This window comes from Coregonus clupeaformis, chromosome 9, assembly GCF_020615455.1.
Source record: "Coregonus clupeaformis isolate EN_2021a chromosome 9, ASM2061545v1, whole genome shotgun sequence".
Classification (NCBI taxonomy): domain Eukaryota; kingdom Metazoa; phylum Chordata; class Actinopteri; order Salmoniformes; family Salmonidae; genus Coregonus; species Coregonus clupeaformis.
In genome coordinates, this window is record NC_059200.1 from 28,642,853 (window position 1) to 28,667,017 (window position 24,165).

The following is a 24,165-nucleotide window of genomic DNA, read 5'->3' on the forward strand; positions in this document are numbered from 1 at the left end:
CAAGTAACCATTTCACTGTACCTCTTACACCTTCTGTATCCTCTGCATGTGACAAAGAAACTTTGTTATAGTGTGTGTTTACCACATGGCCTCACGTGAATCCTTAAAGAGATGGGTGGGGCTAAGGCTTAAGAGGGAGTGAACGATGCTGAATATGTGTAGACAAAGAAGAGCTCTCCAGTATGTGTACCAAAACATTCAAGGGCCATTTTCTCAAAAGTGGGGTTAAATGTTTATCAACTTTCAAAGCAGAATTACTTTCCCAACTTTGTTCCTCAACTGCAGTGTATGATATACCAGTTTCTAGCTCTGAGTCTCTACTTTTATCAAATGTAAAAAACACAATTTCAAATGTTGCTACATAAGACCGAATCGAGGCGGTCGGTCACATATGGACACAGATATAATAAATGAATACAATACATTAATAAAACATTTTTTTTTAAGTTATTCAAATATAAATTACAAAAATTACGATAAATTGCCATATATTTTCTGTTAATTACCAAAATTACTGAAGATTCTGGTAACTTTAGTAAATTACCAGTAGCTTTGCAACCCTAGAACTGATAAAACTCACTGAGAAACTCAGTGTGAACTATTTCCACAAGACAGAGTTTGATGGCTAGCCCTTGGATGTTTTCAACCCACCTTCTCTCCAGGTGTGACAGAGATCCTCCAGATACAGTGGACATAGGCTGCATATCCATTGGGATAACCAGGAGAGGAGAAGTTTCCACTACTGTCCTGTAGGCTGTCCCCACACCCTGCCCACAAAATATGGTAAAAAAAGAAATGGACTCAAAACACACCACAGGAATGGCATAAGCTACAATAGAGAAAGAAGGCAGTGTGCAAAAACAAACCATTGCTGGGTTTCAAAAAGACAAGCTTTCGTTTCGGAAGTCTCAACATACTGTAGATTTCCCTTAGCCTCAAAAAGGAGGCACAATACCAAGCACTTGAATGGTTGCTGATTTATTGGTTGTTGAATTGTAATAACGTTGGCCATTCCTGTGGCTTGAGTTCTCCAGATTACAACAATAAACTGAATTCCAATTTTTGGAAACAAAGAACCAATCAATCTCCTTTCGACCATGACAATGCAATTCCATTCATCTACTAATGTCTCAGCTTTGTCATCATGGTCTTGTCTTCAGAAAAATAAACACAGTAATCATTAGTCGTCATCTTTTGAATCGGCAGGGGTGGTAGTAGTCAGACCTTGTGCAGGGTTTATCAGCATGTTCTCTCAGACATTTCACATGGTGAGAATCCTACACTCTTAGAAACAAAAGTGCTATCTAGAAGCTAAAAGGGTTCTTTGGCTGTCCCCATAGGAGAACCCTTTGAAGAACCCTTTTGGGTTCCAGGTAAAATGGAAGGGTTCTACCTGGAACCCAAAAGGGTTCTACCTGGAACCAAAAAGGGTGCTCTTATGGGGACAGCCGAAGAACCAGCAGTCAGGGGGCCTGCCAAGTCGGATATGTCTTACTTGTACACTTGTAGAGTTTGCGAGCTTGTGTGATGTCCCCTTTGCTCAGCCTTGTCCTCTGGCCAATGGGTGGCCTGACTCCATTGACATCATAGCGAGGTAGAATGGTGTCTAAGAAGATGCCTCTGTAGTTCAGACACAAACAGAAACACACAGGGTCAATAAGAGAGACCTACACCTATTCTCTCTTTGCAGAACTTAAGTTTTCATTTGCATTAAGATGGACAAGAAGAAACTTTGGTTTTACCGCAAAAATTCAAAACCATTCATCTTAGATATTACCATCATTAACAACAGTTCAATCGAGTACAGGCTTAACTAAATGAACAGCAAAGACAGAATGCAATATGACATTTAATTAAATAGTTTGGGGAATGGCCTCATCTCTGAGGGAAGATCCTCAGCACCAGATGATGTGATGGCAGGTAGCCATGTTGGCATCGAACCCCAAAACTGTTGCTGAAAAAGCAAGTGAGAGAACGAGGGTAAGTTGACATACAAATACATCCCAAGATTTGGTTGGTTGAGAGAGAGGAAGGTGATAATTGCCAGAGTGAACCCATGGGTTAAACAACAAGCGTGAGTAATGTGCATTATTGTGCTTATACAGATGTAGGATCTTAATTTGATCACTCCTTTGTTGCTGATACACTTGAGGTTAAAAAAAACGCTTCTCTCTGGTCCAGCTGTACATTTCGATGAAACATGGTGAAGGCCCAAAATTGCCTACCATGGAAGCCTGTGTTTCAGAAATAAGGAAGTGGATGGCGGCAAATGTTTTACTTTTAAACTCGGACAAAACAGAGATGCTAGTTCTACGTCCAAAGAAACAAAGAGATCTGCTGTTTGATCTCTCTCTTTCTCTCGCTCTCTCTCTCAGCAAACTGGCTCCAATTAAGATCCTACATCTGTAGGTTAAGGTAAATAGGTGAATCACATTCCGCACATGGCTAATAGGAAAGAGGAGAAGAAACAAGACGCTATGCTGATGATGATACATTTGTATTCATTCCCACTATGCCCGTAGCCTTCCTGATTAAACTTTCGTAAACTACATTTCCACTGGAAAAGCAGTCATGAGTTGGGACAGCTGAGGAGTATGCCATAATAAGATATTTTCACATGGGGTTCCTGTTTGACACTTTGCTACTTTATTGAACTCCCTTTCTGTCCCCCAGCAGCCAGTTGGGGAGCTCACCATCACCCAGTTCCCATGGCGATGCACCCTTGAATGGCAGGCATGTGCAAACAGAGTGTTCTGAACGAGGGCTTTAGGCTGTGCCAAAGGGCTCTGTGGAGCCCATCCCTGAATGCCAGAGAACAAGGCCACTCCAGCCCAGATTGTCACATACAAAGAACCAACTGGCAGCCCTATATTTACCTTGGCCCGCCTCCACGACCCTGGCCTGCAAAGTGTTGGTGGAGGTAAAAAAGTAAAACACAGAAAAAGCAACAGGGTAACACCATGCACGAGACTAAAATGAAAAGACGTCTGTCTTCTGCGAAATCATGCCAATCCCAATCAGGACCCAATCCCCATGGCTTCCCATGGTTATTTGCAGGATAACTATGTGCAAAGTGTTAGTTTTGCTGGAAGACAATCAGTTCCTGACTGTGACATTGTTATTCTAACATGTATACTAATAAGAGGATTTATCATGCACAGGGGGAGGGGGATGCCTTTAAAAAAAAATGCAAATATGATCAATTTACATAACTTAATAAATGGCACTATTCATTTATTGTATACCAGACAACTAATATGCAGATTCTTTGGAGATGCTTAGTGCATAACATGTCTATTCGACCTGACTAGATTGTCAGGGGAAAAGCAAAGTACTTGTGTGAATAATACTTAACTGAAGGCCAGAATACATTAAATGTAGATCCTGAGGAGTAGAATGTCCAACCAGACAGTACCCAATGGACCAAACAGAGCCTTTGATTAATCAGTTGCTTTGTACCAACCTGGAAAAGGTATTCCGTGCGTAATGCATGATGCTGTCAAAGTCGTACACTTCCCCAAGAGAGTCCACCTCCCCTGGCTCCATCTTCAGGAAGTTATACTCTTGTCCTGGGACAAATGGGAAGAATAACAATTTGACCTGTCAGACTCAAATCAGGTATTATTAAATAATGTGACTAAACAGCCAGGCAGCCAGACAGAGACAGACAGAGAGAGAGGGACTTACCTGGCTGGATGTTATCTCTGATAATACTGACATGCTCATCGCGGTCAGGACGTGTATGCTCATGCCAGAAGCCGATCACGTGGCCCAGTTCATGCACAACGATCCCAAACTTGTCACAGTTCTTTCCTATGGAGATGGCCTGGGGACCACCGCCCCTCCTGCCCACGTAGGAGCAACACCTGCAGAGGGAGACACAGTCTTTCAGGGGGATATGCGCTTGGGCGACAGTGGGCCTTTTCCCACGGATTGTGTTTGATTAACATTTACTTCAGTCAATTCAGCCCACAAATAACTTGTTATTACATTTATTGAATTGAAAAACTACCCATTGATTTGTGCTTATTGATTTTCTTTCAGTTCATAAGTTGACTTTAATTTGTCCCCTGAATTGACTGAATGAAAATGGAATTGACCGTTTACCCCGCACACTTCAATAACCCAGTATGGTCAAACTCTGCAACTGGAGAAATACAATACAGCTCTAGCTCTGTGGTCAGTCACACATGAAAGCCCAGATTTAGAAACTGACGAAAGACTTTGCTCTGAGGCACTATTCCAGGTTTTCTTTTTTGTCACAAGCAATTTGTGACGATCTCAGCTAGTTTTGGAGCGGGGGGGGACGTGGCAGTAGGAGGCGCAAAAACACTCAAAACATATAGTAACACGTTGAAAAAAAATAACACAGCACATGCAGGCAACAAAATATGTTTTTATCCTATATTTTACCAGCGGTCACATTTAGATATACATCTCTTTTACAAGTGAGACCTGGCCAAAAAACAGTGTACTTACACACTGTCTAGAATCAAATCCTCTGTATAGAATAACTACCTCACAGCATTGCTCCTAGTCTTTTATTTTTTTATTTTTTTAAAGAGAACAGAATTTCAAACTCCTTTCATATTTGTATTTATTTGTGAAATGACAGGAGCAGAGAAGCTGGGAGAAAGAGGAGCGGGATGCCAAATGCATAGGGCTGATGCGGGGATCGAACCGGCATCTATATGTGGTTCCGAGGATGAGCGTGTTACTGCTAGACTACATATTTGTAGCCAGTGCTAATCGGTCTTAAGCAAAGAATATGAGAAGCAAGCGCAATTAGTCCTGCAGTGTGCAGTACGAACCCTGTCTGAATGGCAGACATTGTGAAAAGGTTTAAGGGCAATGGGGAGGCACGTAGTTGCTGCTCATGGAGATAATCACCAGGTTTGAAACCACAGGAGCTGAAGATATAGGCTAAAATGAAGCGTTCCTGCCTGAAGTGCATTCTTTTGCATAGGAAAAACATATTTTCTGTCAAGGACAGCTTAGATGGCCACAACCCAGAAGCAACTGGCAATGTTCTGCTGTGATGGAGCTGTAGGGATCGGTACTGATGAAAATCAGGAGAGAGCTGTAATTTACCAGCAGGTGGGCATAAGGGACTTCTAAGTAGTAGGTGCGTGCATTGAGCTTTCCTGGAGAGACAAGAGAAGATTTGGTATCCTAATAGACGGGTTGGTTGTTTAGCAACAAAACCGACGTGGGCGCAACTATGGGGCAAAACAGACGGAGTTGGCTTAGGTTGTTGACAACATGTACACTATATTTCGTCTCCAATGTTTATTGACAACATAAGTTGCACAATGAGAATTTGTCTCTCAAATACATCGTTACAGTTGTTGGTTAGCTAGCTAGCGAATTTTTGCCATATTAGCATTGACGTTCAGTGAAAAGAACAAGATAAAACTAGCTGAAACGAGTCACTTAAAATTCCCCACATCGCAGTTTCTTCTCATTGTTGCTATCTATCTGGCCATTCAGAATCACAACACACGGCCTTCTGCCGCATTGAAGAGTGAGCTTAGTTTTCGTGGCGTTCTCAGCTAAAGCGTCTATAGCCTATTGCAGGGTTCTTCAATTCCGGTCCTGGAGTGCCGAAACACTTCTGTTTTTTATTTCTACCTGGTAGTTAATTGCACTCACCTGGTATCCCAGGTCTGAATTAGCCCCTGATTAGAAGGAGAGGATGAAAAACAGAGGTGTTTCGGCCCTCCAGGACCGGAATTGAAGAACCCTGGCCTATTGCAACAATGGCCTGTCACTCACCCGCACGGCCGGTAGGTGAAGACTATGTAGCTCTCCTCCGATGTCCTCTCAATGAAGGTCACGCACGTGTGCTTCTCCCAGTGACGCATGGCCTGACGGAATATCGCTCGCTGGCTGCCTAAAAGGGAGGGTGGTCCTTCAAGTGCCCTAATCAAGGACTGCACTGAGAGTCTCAGTGGATTGAATTACTGATGTAGTACATTAGTAGACAGCTTATATGATTGGACATCAAAGACAAACAAATAATTATTTATTCTCTATAATGCTACAAAGTTATGGTATGTAGCTATACTGTAGATATATACAGACTGACGGAGAGACGTTAACAATCAATGAAGCATCTGAAAATCAAGTCAATATAAGGTCTCTCTATCTCCTAGTCAGAACTCACCACTGAAATTCCCACTGATTACGTATGGAATGACCCCATCTGGCCACACCCTCTCTGGTCTGGAGGTGGCAGCCCTCCTCCTGCGACTGAAGCCCTGGCCATAGCTGTCTGGAGACATGTCCTTCCTATTGCTCTCACTGGACAACGAACCATTCACTGGAACAAACACATGCAAACAGATATGTAACCCCATGCAGGGTTGAGGTCATTCAATCAAATTTAACTCAATCCCTTCAGAAAACAAATGTAACCCCTCATTTCAAATTCATACATGGTTTTGCAACTCAGATGGCAGTCATATGTGAACACACCCTAAATCGACCCAAATCTTGAATCCTCCATGTCCAGCATGGCTCCTGTACTGTACCTGCATCTGTGTCGTTGAAGGTCTGGATGGACCTCTGAATAACATCCAGAATGCGGTCCACCTTAAACATACGCAGATCCTCCTCATCCAAAGCAATGTCTCCCAGGAAGGCAGCTAGAACAGACACACAGGCACAAACAATAATTCATCCTGCAGCTGAAACGTTTGCTTTTAATGCGATTCACAGTTTGCAAAAAAGTTTGCAAAACTAGAGAGATACTTATTTAGACAGGCAATCAAGACAGAAATGGAAAAAGTGAAAGGGAGACAACTACTGTTTTTGGTAAACCTTTATTTATTTGTACTGAAATATATAGCTACATGGTAGTTGGGAGAACCTGGAAGTAAAGGTGGGGATCTGGTATATTAAAAACATAAACATCTACAGTAACTTAGCATGTACGCATTTGAATTCAGCTGACAGTATATCACCTACAGCATGTAAAGCTGCTGCAGTGCTTTTGGGGTATGTTTTGGTCAGGTCCCTCATTTTTGACATGTGTGAAGCTATGCAGTAAGGCCCACACCCTGCCTGCTGGCTATGGTGTGTGAGCTGATGTGTGATTGGTGCTTCCCTCTCCCCCAACGGGAGGCCCTCAGGGCTCTGTTAGCCTACTGTTTGACAAGCACACACAGCTCCTGCATACTGTATGCACTGCAAAATAACCCTCACATACCCACTAACTGTCACGTGTGTGCGCACATAGAGTGCATTCACACTTAAACAGAGATGCCCAATAGAACACAATTATACTGAACAAAAATATAAACGCAACATGCAACAATTTCAAAGATTTTACTGAGTTTCAGTTCATATAGGAAATCAGTCAATTGAAATGAATTCATTAGGCCATAATCTATGGATTTCACATGACTTGGCAGGGGTGCAGCCATGGGTGGGCCTTGGAGGGCATAGGCCCACCCACTTGGCAGCCAGGCCCACCCACTGGGGAGCCAGGCCCAGCCAATCAGAATGAGTTTTACCCACAAAATGGCTTTATTACAGACAGAAATACTCCTCAGCACCGATCCCGCAAGTAAAAGTCGCTCTGGATACGAGCGTCTGCTAAATGACGAAAATGTAAATGTAAATGTAAAGAAGCTGGATGTGGAGGTCCTGGGCTGGCGTGGTTACATGTGGTCTGTGGTTGTGAGGCCGGTTGGACGTACTGCCAAATTCTCAAATGGCGTTGGAGACGGCTAATGGTAGAGAAATTAACTTTCAATTCTCTGGCAACAGCTCTGATGGACATTCCTGCAGTCAACATGTCAATTGCATGCTCCCTCAAAACTTGAGACATCTGTGGCATTGTGTTGTGGGACAAAACTGCACATTTTAAAGTGGCCTTTTATTTCCCCCAGCACCTGTGTAATGATCATGCTGTTTAATCAGCTTCTTGATATGCCACACCTGTCAGGTGGATGGATTATCTTGGCTAAGGAGAAATGCTCACTAACAGGGATGTAAACAAATATGTGCACAAAATCTGAGAGAAATAAGCTTTTTGTGCGTATGGAAAATGTTGGGGATTTGTTATTTCAGCTCATGAAACATGGGACCAACACTTTACATATTGCGTTTATATTTTTGTTCAGTGTACATAAAGGGGTTGAAATATACGTGCTTTCTATATGTGGCCCCTTTTTCCCCATGACATATAGTAATCATATCAATACTTTTTCCAAAAATACATTTATAAATGTGTACTTCCAAATGAAGGAAGATCATGTATACATCCAACTCCACACAAACCTTATGGTCATGTTCCAATACCCACACTACCACATAGATGGGCATGATGGTGTGCAGCAGTGTGCAGATGTAGAGCTGAGAGGCCATACTCTTTGAATACCCAGACAGGCTGCTACTTGTCAGTTAGCGTAACTTGTCAAAGCATAACAATCGGAAGACCTAATTAGCATAGTGGGTTGAGAGAAATTGTTCAGGTAAAAGATTCAATACAACCTACCATGACAAATCGAGCCTTTAGAGCCATAAAGTGGCTGATGCATGACATGTAGACTGGCAAATGTCAGATGTGATATTCATAGTTCATAATTAGGTAGTCAAAGCAATATGGTAAAGTAGATGTCTTCTGGGAATTTGCTGACTTCTGTCCAGAGGGAATGAGTCTAGTGGGATTAATCTACACTCTGCCTTTTTCTCCCTTTTCCCTTGTGGCTCCCCTCACTCTGTGACATGTTCAAATAAGGTCCATGGAAAATGATATGGAAAAGAAAAAAGTTAGCACCTTGATGTAGCTTTCCTTCCACTGATTAAGGTTTATTGAAGCTAACTGCACTCTTATAACCACCTACAATATATTATATAGTTGGGATTGCTATTGCACCATTCAAGCCTTTTGTAAATGGTCCTGTAGGAAGAGAGAACGGTCTCTTGGTGTGGGAGTAAATAAAGAAGTGAGGTTGCCAGGCAATGTAGAACTGAGAGGACGAAGTAGAAGAACAGAATACAGACAGCAGTGGTACAATATCCAGTCCACAGGGGCCAGTGTCTGTGGGTGTTCATTTCCATTTGTTTCTCAGGTTTAAATCAGGCTCTAAATCCAACTCGAAACCATGAGGAAGGAATGAATACATCATCAAGAGGTGTGAATAAAAGTTATTCCAAGAATATGCTCTTTCATATTCCAAGAATATGTTCCTCCAAGAATGGACTTACATGTGTAAGAAAAAGAAGGTTAAATAATAAATAAATAAAAGCCTTTGCAGCTACAAGTGAAGTTACATTCCATGAAAACATATTTCAACTGTATGCTATCCATTCAAATGCAGCCTACAGTATGAGCTAGTGCTGCATGTCTGTACAAGTATTTTGTGTAACAACTGCATTACTGGGCAGTACTAATCATGAATGTTTCTTTGATATGTAATTCAAACTATTGACAAAATTAAACTGCATGATATATCACTAGGAATTCCAGATATCAATATCATTCACTATTCAGGGTCAGTGGTTTCGTTTTGTTTAGTACTTTTGTCATTAATACTGGAGAAAAAAAAATTATTGTAATGTCCTGTGATTTACCGCAATTAAATATCACTTGGGGGGATTTTGATGTATATGATATTAGTTTATTTTGTTACCAGTGCTAAAATCAGTAGAATACAAAATCTTTCTCATATACAGTGCCTTCAGAAAGTATTCACACCCCTTTACTTTTTCAAAATGTTGTTAGGTTACAGCCTGAATTTAAAATTGATTAACTTGAGAAATTGTGTCTACACACAATACCCAATGATGTCATTGTGGAATGGAATTTTGTTTGGAGAAAATGTTCTAAATTATTATTTTTTAAATAAAACTGAAATGTCTTGAGTCAATAAGTATTCAACCCCTTTGTTATGGCAAGCCTAAATAAGTTAAGGAGTAAAAATGTGCTTAACAAATCGCATAATAAGTTGCATGGACTCATTCCGTGTTCAATAATAGTGGTTAACATGATTTTTGAATAAGTACCCCACCACTGTACCCCACACATACAATAATCTGTAAGGTCCCTTGATCAAACAGTGCATTTCCAGCACAAATTCAACGTCAAAGACCAGGGAGGTTTTACAATGCTTCGCAAAAAAGTGTAAAAAAATATCCCTTTGAGCATGGTGAAGTTTTTAATTAGGCTTTGGATGGTGTATCAATTCACGCAGTCACTACAAAGATACAAGCGTCCTTCCTAACTCAGTTGCCGAAGAGGAAGGAAACAGCTCAGGGATTTCACCATGTCCAATGGTGATTTTAAAACAGTTACAGAGTTTAATGGTTGTGATATGAGAAAACTGAGGATCAACAACATTGTAGTTACTCCACAATTCTAACCTAAATGACAGAGTGAAAAGAAGGAAGCCTGTACAGAATCAAAATATTCCAAAACATGCATCCTGTTTGCAACAAGTAATACTGCTAAAATATTGGCAAAAAAATTAACTTTTGTCCTGAATGCAAAGCGTTATGTTTGGAGAAAATCCAACACAACAGATCACTGAGTACCACTCTTTATATTTTCAAGCATGGTGGTGGCTGCATCATGTTATGGGTATGCTTGTCATCGGCAAGGACTAGAGAGTTTTTTTTAAATAAAAATAAACGGAATACAGCTATAAGCACAGGCAAAATCCTAGAGGAAAACCTGGTTCAGTCTGCTTTCCAACAGACACTGGGAGACGAATTCACCTTTCAGCAGGACAATAACCTAAAATACAAGGCCAAATCTACACTGGAGTTGCAGGAATGTAAAACGTGTAGTGTATTTGAGGTTTAAAAGCCTTTTGAAGTTTGCAATTTCCACTTTGAAATTTCAGACTTGATTTTCCCTTAACAAAAATGTATAAACCCCTACAAAAATGTCAATTAATTATAATCCACATAATAATTCACATTTCCTGTTGCTGCAGGATTATTTTCCTGCTGCAACAATCTGGCTCAAATTAAGATCTGTGTATGGGTGATGATGCACCACTTCATGGGGCAAGGGAAAAGTACAGTATGGAGAAGGGAACTTCCAATTCCTGGGTGTATGTAACCCTAACAAAGTACTTCGGCAATAAGCCCTGGTTGTCCCTGCCTTTGAAGCAAAGTCATTCATGCAAAGAGTGACTGTAAACGACTGCAGACCTAGGCCTACAGTGCACAGCACATGCCTTGCAGCCAGTGGGATTTCACCGGCTTCCAACCGAGGACTGCTCTGGCATGGCCTCAATGACCTCTGGTCTCCAGGCAACGGAGAGACGGATAGAAGGAAGAGGACGTAGATGATATTAGGGGGGAGAGGGAAGAAGGGAACAGGACAAAGGAAATAATAAAGAGTGGAGAGGGAAAAGTAAAGATGGGGAAGGTTGGGAGGGTAGAGAGAAGATGAGAGCAACGTGATAGAAAAGAGGTAGAGGACAGGGAAGAAAAAAGGAGAGTTGAAAGATGTGGGGAACCAGATAGTTGAACACAATTGTAAACTGGGTCTCCAAGAAGAGGGAGCCTGTTCAGTACACCACCAATGTATTATGAAATACCAATAAAAAGCATAGAAGTGGTCATATTGGTGCTGTGACCCAAGTTTGATCTATTGATGTCTAGTCTGTTAGCTGCTGGGGTCATTGTGAAGAGGAGGAAGAGGCCAACGACAGTGAAGTATGATGGAGAGGGTTCAGTGAACCACGCTCACGTGATGAGTAACCTTGCCTGAGTGTAAGCTTTCTGAGCACGCTCAGTGGGTTAATACAACCTCAGATGACCTGGGTTCAAACTAGGGTTGAATGGTGGAAACCGGTTCCCGAGATTTACCTAAATTTACCGCACAAAACCACTCCCTTTTCCCGGGATAAATAACTCTGAGAAACCAGTAAATTGTAATAAAATATTATAATAATTTATATGAACATGATGTGAAATGGAACTGTTAAATTATATGCAATGTCTAAATCTGGATTCTCTATATCCTTCTCTCTGGTAACTGCATGATCAATGCTCAGGGTTGGGACCGAGAGCCCATCTCAGTATGTAGACCTATCATCTCAAAATGGTAACTTTTTTTTATTTTGACAGGTAGACCTACATTTGCTGCAGCATAGCCTATGCTATAGTAGTATAAAGACCGAATGTGCGTCTAATTTACACATCTCCATCTGGCTTTCGGGGGTCAGCTTATTTTTTTATTGCAGCTGTAGAGTTTTAAAACACTCATATATCAATGCTTTAAATCAGTGCATGAGCGAGCACTCTCTCGCAGTCTTTCTCTCTCTCCATCAATTCCATTCAAATTGCATCCAAAATAGATAATCCTGTTCAAGATTGATATATAGCCCTATATATAGATGTCTTAGCTTGCGTCTTTCTAAATGCAGTATTAGCCTTATATTTAGCTAATGAATGATGGGTAATGCATAATAAGCTTCTAACTTATAGCCTCTGTCTCTTGCGCAATACACACGCACATTTTACATTTTAGTCATTTAGCAGACGCTCTTATCCATCTTATTTATTCTAAAGATAAGGACAACAAAACTTATTTCATTTAACTGTTGAAAGCGAGGAAGGAATGAAGCACCACTAGAGAGAGAAAGAGGAGGTAGGCTAATAACATTAGGGGAAATATTCTGAAAATTTAGAATCAAATTCGCTATACTTTGTAGGCCACATGTGCTGCACCAGAATCGCATGTTCTCTCTGCTTTATTATGATTTGAACGAGGTGCGTAATTCCAGTCCATATAATACAGTATAATACAATACAGTACAGTATTGCTTGACGCATTGATAAGTTCCTTTCCTGAGGATGGCTCACTCCTCACAGTTCTGGTGACTTTAACCTCCCTTCGTCTGCCTTTGACTCATTTCTCTCTGCCTCCTTCTTTCCACTCCTTTCCTCTTTTGACCTCACCCTCTCACCGTCCCCCCCTACTCACAAGGCAGGCAATACGCTTGACCTCATCTTTACTAGATGCTGTTCATCTACTAATCTCACTGCAACTCCCCTCCAAGTCTCTGACCACTACTTTGTATCCTTTTCTCTCTCGCTCTACTCCAACACTACTCACTCTACCCCTACTCAGATGGTAATGTGCCGTCGCAACCTTCACTCTCTCTCTCTCCCGCTACTCTCTCCTCTTCCATCCTATCATCTCTTCCCTCTGCTAAATCCTTCTCCCTCCGATCTCCTGATTCTGCCTCCTCAACCCTCCTCTCCTCCCTTTCTGCATCTTTTGACTCTCTATGTCCCCTATCCTCCCGGCCGGCTCGGTCCTCCCCTCCTGCTCCGTGGCTTGACGACTCATTGCGAACTCACAGAAGAGGGCTCCGGGCAGCCGAGCGGAAATGGAGGAAAACTAGACTCCCTGCGGACCTGTCATCTTTTCACTCCATCCTCTCTACATTCTCTTCCTCTGTTTCCACTGCTAAAGCCACTTTCTACCACTCTAAATTTCAATCTCTTCCTCTAACCCTAGGAAGCTCTTTGCCACCTTCTCCTCCCTGCTGAATCCTCCTCCTCCCCTCCCTCCTCCCTCTCTGTGGATGACTTCGTCAACCATTTTGAAAAGAAGGTTGACGACATCCAATCCTAATTTATTAAGTCAAATGACACCACTGGTCCTGCTCACACTGCCCTACCCTATGCTTTGACTTTTTTCTCCCCTCTCTCTCCAGATGAAATCTTGCGACTTGTGACGGCCGGCCGCCCAACAACCTGCCCACTTGACCCTATCCCCTCCCCTCTTCTCCAGACCATTTCTGGAGACCTTCTTCCTTACCGCATCTCGCTCATCAACTCATCCTTGACCGCTGGCCATGTCCCTTCCGTCTTCAAGAGAGCGAGAGTTGCACCCCTCCTCAAAAAACCTACACTCGATCCCTACCATGTCAACAACTACAGACCAGTATCCCTTCTTTCTTTTCTCTCCAAAACTCTTGAGCGTGCCGTCTCTAGCCAACTCTCCTGCTATCTCTCTCAGAATGACCTTCTTGATCCAAACCAGTCAGATTTCAAGACTGGTCATTCAACTGAAACTGCTCTTCTCTGTGTCACGGAGGCTCACCGCACTGCTAAAGCTAACTCTCTCTCCTCTGCTCTTATCCTTCTAGACCTATCCGCTGCCTTTGATACTGTGAACCATCAGATCCTCCACTCCACCCTCTCCGAGCTGGGCATCTCCGGCGCTGCTCAGTCTTGGATTGCGTCCTACCTGACAGGTCGCTCCTACCAGGTGGCGTGGTGAGAATCTGTCTCCGCACCACGTGCTCTCACCACTGGTGTCCCCCAGGGCTCAGTTATAGGCCCTCTCCTATTCTCTCTATACACCAAGTCACTTGGCTCTGTCATACCCTCACATGGTCTCTACTATCATTGCTACGCAGATGACACACAATTAATTTTCTCCTTTCCCACTTCTGATAACCAGGTGGCGAATTGCATCTCTGCATGTCTGGCAGACATATCAGTGTGGATGTCGGATCACCACCTCAAACTGAACCTCGGCAAGACGGAGCTGCTCTTCCTCCCGGGGAAGGACTGCCCGCTCCATGATCTCGCAATCACGGTTGACAACTCCATTGTGTCCTCCTCCCAGAGTGCAAAGAACCTTGGCGTGACCCTGGACAACACCCTGTCGTTCTCCGTTAACATCAAAGCGGTGACCCGATCCTGCAGGTTCATGCTCTACAACATTTACAGAGTACAACCCTACCTTACACAGAAAGCGGCACAGGTCCTAATCCAGGCACTTGTCATCTCCCGTCTGGATTACAGCAACTCGCTGTTGGCTGGGCTCCCTGCCTGTGCCATTAAACCTCTACAACTTATCCAGAATGCTGCAGCCCATCTGGTGTTCAACCTTCCCAAGTTCTCTCATGTCACCACGCTCCTCCGCACACTCCACTGGCTTCCAGTTGAGGCTCGCATCTACTACGTGGTCCTCTGTAGCTCAGCTGGTAGAGCACGGCGCTTGTAACGCCAGGGTAGTGGGTTCGATCCCCGGGACCACCCATACACAAAAATGTATGCACGCATGACTGTAAGTCGCTTTGGATAAAAGCGTCTGCTAAATGGCATATTATTATATTATTACTACAAGACCATGGTGCTTGCCTACGGAGCTGTGAGGGGAACGGCACCTCCTTACCTTCAGGTTCAGATCAGACCCTACACCCAAACGAGGGCACTACGTTCATCCACCTCTGGCCTGCTAGCCCCCCTACCTCTACGGAAGCACAGTTCCCGCTCAGCCCAGTCAAAGCTATTCGCTGCTCTGGCACCCCAAAGGTGGAACAAGGTCCCCCACGACGCCAGGACAGCTGAGTCACTGACCACCTTCCGGAGACACTTGAAACCCTACCTCTTTAAGGAATACTTGGAATAGTGTAAAGTAATCCTTCTTCCCCCACCCCCCATAAAAAAAGGGGCTGTCCCACGGGCTATCATAAGTTGAATGCACCAATTTGTAAGTCGCTCTGGATAAGAGCGTCTGCTAAATGATGTAAATGTAAATGTAATACAGTTCACACTCAAAAAGATTAGCCTACTGGAGATTGTTTCAGTTATTTACCCAAGAGAGCATAGCTACATCTATATGCTTTTATGTTTTTCTGTCGTGCGTAATGTGCAGTAGCCTATATATCATATAGCTTATATATTGGATAACGGCACAATAATTTGGGCTTTTTTGGGCTTGGGCTCATTAAATGTCTTTAATGTAGGGTTCATAAAATGTATTTAATCAGGTTCAGGTTGCATCAGGCTTGAATTTTCGATCAAAGCTCTATACAAATCAAGACATAGGGCTATTTATATGCATTAAATGCTTTTGAATGACACTTCCGGTTTTGGCAGAAAATACCGGGTTACCCGGGAGAAAAGTGATTTATTCTCGGGATGGAACATTTGTAAATTACTGGGAAAATATTCAACCCTAGTTCAAACCCAGGTGGTTACAAATACATATAGCATTGTGGATAACAGTCGTCTGGCTGAGCAGACCCTTTTGCAAAATGAAGCACCTTGTGTGTTTAAATTGATGGATTCAATTAAAGGGAAATTTCACCTAAGCTCTGCCACTGTATACAGTCCTTACTATATTAACAACATTACGTTTTGTCATAAACATCAAAAATGTCCTCACCACAAGCTAGAACGAGTGCATTTTCATTTCACCGGTAGAATCAGCAAGTTTCGACTTCCTGTGTATTAGTCTGCTTATAGTGTACCACAAGGTCCTGCATTCATAGCAAATGTACGATGCACGATGGGGCCAGAGCAGGAAGCACCGTCTTTCAGAGGCTGAGAAAAAATGTGGCACCTTAACAATGAACATGTCGATAGGAACATCGCTGAAAAACATCCAATGGCTCCATCGAACAAGGACAACCATATAAAGTATACACGCACACAAACGTATAGAACGATTGTCATAACATAGAGGCTTTGTGAAATGCCACAAAGCAGGACTACTTTAATTTTCAGATCTCATCCACCTGGTCAAAACACCGGATGCGGTCACCGGGTGTATCATTCGGTGCGCGAAACCCAGACATGCCTTCTTGGTGGCCAATATGTGTGAGAAACATCTCACTGACCTAGAAGTGCATCGGACACGATCATAACAAACCCAGAGTGATATTAAGGAGAAATGTCCCTTTAAAGCTTTCTCCCCCGTTTTGACTATCATCTTGCCCCCACTTGACATGTTCCATGTCTATTTTTTAAAACAGTTTCATAGCTATTCCAGCCTCCAATTTACAGTAGCTTAGGTACAATGTTATGTCTTATATATATATACAGTGGGGAGAACAAGTATTTGATACACTGCTGATTTTGCAGGTTTTCCTACTTACAAAGCATGTAGAGGTCTGTCATTTTTATCATAGGTACACTTCAACTGTGAGAGACGGAATCTAAAACAAAAATCCAGAAAATCACATTGTATGATTTTTAAGTAATTAATTTGCATTTTATTGCATGACATAAATATTTGATACATCAGAAAAGCAGAACTTAATATTTGGTACAGAAACCTTTGTTTGCAATTACAGAGATCATACGTTTCCTGTAGGTCTTGACCAGGTTTGCACACACTGCAGCAGGGATTTTGGCCCACTCCTCCATACAGACCTTCTCCAGATCCTTCAGGTTTCGGGGCTGTCGCTGGGCAATACGGACTTTCAGCTCCCTCCAAAGATGTTCTATTGGGTTCAGGTCTGGAGACTGGCTAGGCCACTCCAGGACCTTGAGATGCTTCTTACGGAGCCACTCCTTAGTTGCCCTGGCTGTGTGTTTCGGGTCGTTGTCATGCTGGAAGACCCAGCCACGACCCATCTTCAATGCTCTTACTGAGGGAAGGAGGTTGTTGGCCAAGATCTCGCGATACATGGCCCCATCCATCCTCCCCTCAATACGGTGCAGTCGTCCTGTCCCCTTTGCAGAAAAGCATCCCCAAAGAATGATGTTTCCACCTCCATGCTTCACGGTTGGGATGGTGTTCTTGGGGTTGTACTCATCTTTCTTCTTCCTCCAAACACGGCGAGTGGAGTTTAGACCAAAAAGCTCTATTTTTGTCTCATTTTCTGGATCATCCAGATGGTCATTGGCAAACTTCAGACGGGCCTGGACATGCGCTGGCTTGAGCAGGGGGACTTTGCGTGCGCTGCAGGATTTTAATCCATGACGGCGTAATGTGTTACTAATGGTTTTCTTTGAGACTGTGGTCCCAGCTCTCTTCAGGTCATTGAACAGGTCCTGCCGTGTAGTTCTGGGCTAATCCCTCACCTTCCTCATGATCATTGATGCCCCACGAGGTGAGATCTTGCATGGAGCCCCAGACCGAGGGTGATTGACCGTCATCTTAAACTTCTTCCATTTTCTAATAATTGCGCCAAGAGTTGTTGCCTTCTCACCAAGCTGCTTGCCTATTGTCCTGTAGCCCATCCCAGCCTTGTGCAGGTCTACAATTTTATCCCTGATGTCCTTACACAGCTCTCTGGTCTTGGCCATTGTGGAGAGGTTGGAGTATGTTTGATTGAGTGTGTGGACAGGTGTCTTTTATACAAGTAACGAGTTCAAACAGGTGCCGTTAATACAGGTAATGAGTGGAGAACAGGAGGGCTTCTTAAAGAAAAACTAACAGGTCTGTGAGAGCCGGAATTCTTACTGGTTGGTAGGTGATCAAATACTTATGTCATGCAATAAAATGCAAATGTATTACTTAAAAATCATACAATGTGATTTTCTGGATTTTTGTTTTAGATTCCGTCTCTCACAGTTGAAGTGTACCTATGATAAAAATGACAGACCTCTACATGCTTTGTAAGTAGGAAAACCTGCAAAATCGGCAGTGTATCAAATACTTGTTCTCCCCACTGTATATATATACACACACACATACACATAGGTTTAATGACCACTATTGTTCCCAATGTTGTTTAGCACTCCTAGATTCATCAAAAGGCCATGTCCTCTGTCTTTTTCATCATGCCCCAACTTGACATGTTCCATGGCCATTCTATCAAAGTCTTCCATAGCGCTATCCCAGCCTCCTACATACACTACAGTAGGTAAAATAGACAACATGATCTTCACATAACAGAGAACATTGCATTGTATTGAAGCAAGCTCAAAGTGATGCTTGATTGATTAATGGACAAAGGCTTTTCAGCCGTCTGGAATTGACAGCTGTCTGTGTGTTCCATACAATACCCCAAACCCCCCACTGTGGAACAATGGCCCGGCGCACCATGCACGACATGGTTGGCCTTGGCCTCGAGTTTATTATAATTTCTACCGTAATTGATTTCAGTAACTTTACACGCTGTTGCTATACTATGTAAGTGTTGTGCATCACCTTCGAGCGGCGCGCTTGTGAAAACAAGTTCAACTCATTGCCTGTCCCTTTAAATCAACCATCACTTTGGGTTTGCCCAATGTGCAGTCACTGATTATCTATAAATGGAATCCAGATAAAGAAAACTGTAATTAATTATCCCATATAATATGAAAAATAGTAACATTACCAGCTTTGCAGGGATCTTTGTAGTCGATTACTTCTGGGTCGCTTAGGTCAATGAAGTTGCTTGTTTCCACCAAATCCAAATCAACCGTCAGTAAAACGCGGAGACCTGATAGCAGTAACAAATAGCTCGGCATAAAAGTCATATTTTGAAGTTAATAAAAGCAGAGTTTGTGAAAATTAAAAGGAAAGAAAAGAAAGGAAAAGCGGGTAGACAGAGAGGATTTAGGGAAACGCAATCTTTTTTTTTTAGAGGGCGGGTTTTACACACGGTGCTGCCTCTCCACAATGTCTTTATTCTAGATCAGTGATTCGCTAACATACCCGGGCGCCAAGCCAACATCCCATAGAAAAGCTTACAAACTTAGCACACTGGAGGTCATGACACAAAGCAGCACACTGGCCACCAACACAGGCCAATTCAGTCTTTTTTAAATCAACACAATTTTGTAATGCAATCTTGTTGTAAGCTATACTTGTAACATGCCTATTTTTATGTATGAACCCATACAGCCTGGGGGCCGGAGGTATGGGGTTAGGGTTAGGATTTAGATAGGGTTAATTGTTGGAGTTTAGGGTTTCAAAATGATCCAATACTCTGAGTGAACTGAATAAGTAAACTGCCCCATTTCACTAACATTTCCAGCTGAATGGTTGGTTGGGTTATGCCAGTTAGCCTAGGCCTGGGTGACAGTGGGCCCTATATTACTTTCATTCAATGTCTATAGCCTGAGCCCTTGTTGATTAAATGTGTGTTCAACATATTGGACATTGTGATCTCTTCAACGCCAAAGTTAATGGGACACCCAACCCCAACAAAACATTTTTGTTGACACACCTAACAGCATCATATAGCTATTTCCTTCCTCTATCCAACAAAAATATCATCGCTGACATGCTATGTATTATATTAACAAGATGGATTATCTTTTCATTGCAATGTCCAAATACCATTACAATTACAGTACAGGTGTGGGATCTTAATTTGACCAGTTTTGTTGCAGGAGTAAAATAATCCTGAAGCAGGATGATTTTATTATTCTCCAAAAAAGTGATAGATTCTAACAAATTAGTTTTGATAGGTTACAGTAGACTATAATTTAGGTGTAGCCTATGGCTGCATTTCGGATACACAGTCAAAACCAAGATCTATCTTGTGTTATTAAGCTACACTACATGGCCAAAAGTATGTGGACACGTGCTCGTCGAACATCTCATTCCAAAATCATGGCCATTAATATGGAGTTGGTCCCTCTTATCTGCTATAACAGCCTCCACTCTTCTGAGAAGGGTTTCCACTAGATGTTGGAACATTGTTGTGGGGACTTGCTTCCATTCAACCACAAGAGCATTAGTGAGGTCGGGCACTGATGTTGGGCGATTAGGCCTGGCTCACAGTCGGCGTTCCAATTCATCCCAAAGGGGTTGAGGTCAGGAAACTGTGCAGGCCAGTCAAGTTCTTCCACACCAATCTCGACAAACCATTTCTGTATGGACCTCACTTTGTGCACAGGGGCATTGTCATGCTGAAACAGGAAAGGACCTTCCACACTCTGCTCTTGTCCTTCTAGACCTGTCTGCTGCCTTTGATACTGTGAACCATCAGATCCTCCTCTCCACCCTCTCCGAGCTGGGCATCTCCGGCGCGGCTCACTCCTGGATTGCGTCCTACCTGACCGGTCGCTCCTACCAAGTGGCGTGGCGAGAAGCTGTCTCCGCACCACGTGCTCTCACCACTGGTGTCCCCCAGGGCTCAGTTCTAGGCCCTCTCCTTTTCTCCCTATACACCAAGTCACTTGGCTCTGTCATATCCTCACATGGCCTCTCCTATCATTGCTACGCTGACGATACACAACTAATCTTCTCCTTTCCCCCTTCTGATAACCAGGTGGCGAATTGCATCTCTGCATGTCTGGCAGACATATCAGTATGGATGACGGATCACCACCTCAAGCTGAACCCTGGCAAGACGGAGCTGCTCTTCCTCCCGGGGAAGGACTGCCCGTTCCATGATCTCGCCATCACGGTTGACAACTCCGTTGTGTCCTCCTCCCAGAGTGCGAAGAGCCTTGGCGTGACCCTGGACAACACCCTGACGTTCTCCGCTAACATCAAGGCGGTGACCCGCTCCTGCAGGTTCATGCTCTACAACATTCGGAGAGTACGACCCTGCCTTACACAGGAAGCGGCACAGGTCCTAATCCAGGCACTTGTCATCTCCCGTCTGGATTACTGCAACTTCGCTGTTGGCTGGCCTCCCTGCCTGTGCCATTAAACCCCTACAACTCATCCAGAATGCCGCAGCCCGTCTGGTGTTCAACCTTCCCAAGTTCTCTCACGTCACCCCCTCCTCCGCACACTCCACTGGCTTCCAGTTGAAGCTCGCATCCGTTACAAGACCATGGTGCTTGCCTATGGAGCAGTGAGGGGAACGGCACCTCTGTACCTTCGGGCTCTGATCAGTCCCTACACCCAAACGAGGGCATTGCGTTCATCCACCTCTGGCCTGCTGGCTCCCCTTCCTCTGCGGAAGCATAGTTCCCGCTCAGCCCAGTCAAAACTGTTCGCTGCTCTGGCACCCCAATGGTGGAACAAGCTCCCTCACGACGCCAGGACAGCGGAGTCACTTCCGGAGACATTTGAAACCCCACCTCTTTAAGGAATACCTGGGATAGGATAAAGTAATCCTTCTACCCCCCCCCCCCCAAAAAAAAAATTGTAAAGTGGTTATCCCACTGGCTATAGGGTGAATGCACCAATTTGTGAGTCGCTCTGGATAAGAGCGTCTGCTAAATGACGTAAATGTGCCCTTGAGCAAGGCACTTAACCCTAATTGCTCCTGTAAGTCGCTCTGGATAAGAGCGTCTGCTAAATGACTAAAATGTAATGTAAATGTAAATTTGGAAGCACAGAATCGTCTAGAATGTAATTCTATGCTGTAGCGTTAAGATTTCCCTTCACTGGAATTAAGGGGCCTAGCCCGAACCATGAAAAACAGCCCCAGACCATTATTCTTCCTCCACCAAACTTTACAGTTGCCACTATCCATTCGGGCAGGTAGCGTTCTCCTGGCATCCGCTAAACCCTGATTCGTCCGTCAGACTGCCAGATGGTGAAGCGTGATTCATCACTCCAGAGAAGTTGTTTCCACCGCTCCAGAGTCCAATGGCGGCGAGCTTTACACCACTCCAGCCTACGCTTGGCATTGCGCATGGTGATCTTAGGCTTGTGTGCGGCTGCTCGGCCATGGAAACTCATTTCATGAAGCACCCAACGAACAGTTCTGTTTTGGGCTGACGTTGCTTCCAGAGGCAATTTGGAACTTGGTAGTGAGTGTTGCAACCAAGGACAGGCGATTTTTACTCGCTACATGCTTCAGCACTCGGCGGTCCTGTTCTGTGAGCTTGTGTGGCCTACCACTTAGCGGCTGAGCTGTTGTTGCTCCTAGACGTTTCCACTTCACAATAACAGCACTTACAGTTGACCGGGGTAGCGCTAGCAGGGCAGAAATTTGACGAACTGACTTGTTGGAATGGTGGCATCCTATGACGGTGCCACGTTGAAAGTCACTGAGCTCTTCAGTAAGGCCATTCTACTGCCAATGTTTGTCTTTGGAGAATGCATGGCTGTGTGCTCGATTTTATACACCTGTCAGCAACGGGTGTGTCTGAAATAGCCGAATCCACTAATTTGAAGGGGTGTCCACATACTTGTTGGCCACATACTGTCACTTTAGTGTTAGTTTCCTTCAATTTGTAGCCTATATTTTGCATCATTTCATTCCGTTTATCTTTCTTTCCGGTCACGTCTGTGTGGTTGTTTCTGAGGGTCACTAGCAATAGTGGATGATATTAGGATAACGTTGTGCAATAATTTGGGATATGTAGCCTTTTTGAATCAATTTGGAACGCAGTCGCCACATAGCAGTTTAAACCTGGAGCACGGTTCACGCAACTGGACAGCTGTCATTATCGTTCCATGATTAGTGAGGATTAGAGTAGATTTATCCCGTTTTAAAAGGGATGACTTTAGATAAATGTACTGAAAACCCTATTAAATGAATTAAAATAAATTGTGTTGACCAGCAAGTGGGAGCCACACCTGCAAAGCCAGTTACACACAGGAACAAGGTAGGTCTGAATACCAACTACTGACAAGTGCTTAAATCAAAACGCGCATAAAAAAAGGACATACATTTCCTAAGTCTGAATCAGCCCCTAAGTGAGGTGCAAAGAAACTAAAAGCTGTTTTACATGAATCTGTACTGACAGACTGAATTTCAAGTGTTTGCCATCCCTGTGAGCGGTTATGGCATCTCGTACTTCTAACTGCACCCAAAAGGAACTATTCAATGACTGACGTCGCAGCATGTGTATTCCTGTCTTCCAGAAATACTAATGTTTGAAAGTTATTTCACAGGCCCAGAGGACCCATGCACACAACCACATTTGCATATAATGGCTTCGGGGGCTGTTTGATGTGTGTATATGCACACGTGCTTGTGCGTGTATTGATATTGGTGGTGACAGGGGATTGTATCTTATCGGCCTATAGGGGGGGAATTCAAACCCGAGTTACGCATGCGTAAATTGAACTTTATTCGGACCTTGAACTTAAGCATGAGGTAAAGCATGTGCCAGCCAGCTATTCGTTTGGGGTGGAGATCATAGAAATGGAGGTGTGGCAGAGGTGTGTTTACATATACGCAGTATTCAGACCTTGATTTAATGCACTCATAATTACACCTTTACACACGAGGAAACCCTGAATAAGGTGGAGCAACCCTTTGGTTCCAAGTAGAATAGAAGAAAAAAAAATCATAGAAATAACTATCTCTATGCACTAATTTATAAATTGATAAGCGCTGTCGATAAGAACAGGGTTGGGTAGGTTACTTACTAAATGTTATCAGTTACCTGTCCAAAATTGTAATCAGTAACATAACTTTGGGATTACCCAAACTCAGTAATGTAATCAGATTACTTTCCGTTACTTTTTAATTATTTCCCCTTAACAGGCATTAGAAGACCAAAAGGATCCATCAAAAACATTGTGTCATCATAATGGTCTCTGACTTGTGGTCAGACTCACTCAGGAACAAACTTAAAAGTTGTGCCTTTTTTTAAATG

At 43.4% G+C, this 24,165-nt stretch overlaps 1 protein-coding gene across 2 annotated transcripts in view; it reads right to left on the reverse strand.

Moving 5' to 3' along the window:
• The window catches only part of LOC121573785 (bone morphogenetic protein 1), a 36,927-nt gene extending 17,628 nt beyond the window's left edge, over positions 1-19,299 (reverse strand). For both annotated transcript variants that reach the window (XM_041886063.2, XM_041886062.2), the window contains exons 1-8: positions 19,041-19,299; positions 6,534-6,647; positions 6,167-6,322; positions 5,776-5,893; positions 3,688-3,866; positions 3,464-3,569; positions 1,496-1,620; positions 652-767 (exon numbers count right to left, since the gene is read on the reverse strand). In XM_041886063.2, the coding sequence (XP_041741997.1) occupies positions 652-767; positions 1,496-1,620; positions 3,464-3,569; positions 3,688-3,866; positions 5,776-5,893; positions 6,167-6,322; positions 6,534-6,647; positions 19,041-19,182 (1,056 nt within the window). In that variant the 5' untranslated portion in view covers positions 19,183-19,299. The remainder of the gene's footprint in view (positions 1-651; positions 768-1,495; positions 1,621-3,463; positions 3,570-3,687; positions 3,867-5,775; positions 5,894-6,166; positions 6,323-6,533; positions 6,648-19,040) is intronic.
• Between the last annotated feature and the right edge of the window lie 4,866 nt (positions 19,300-24,165).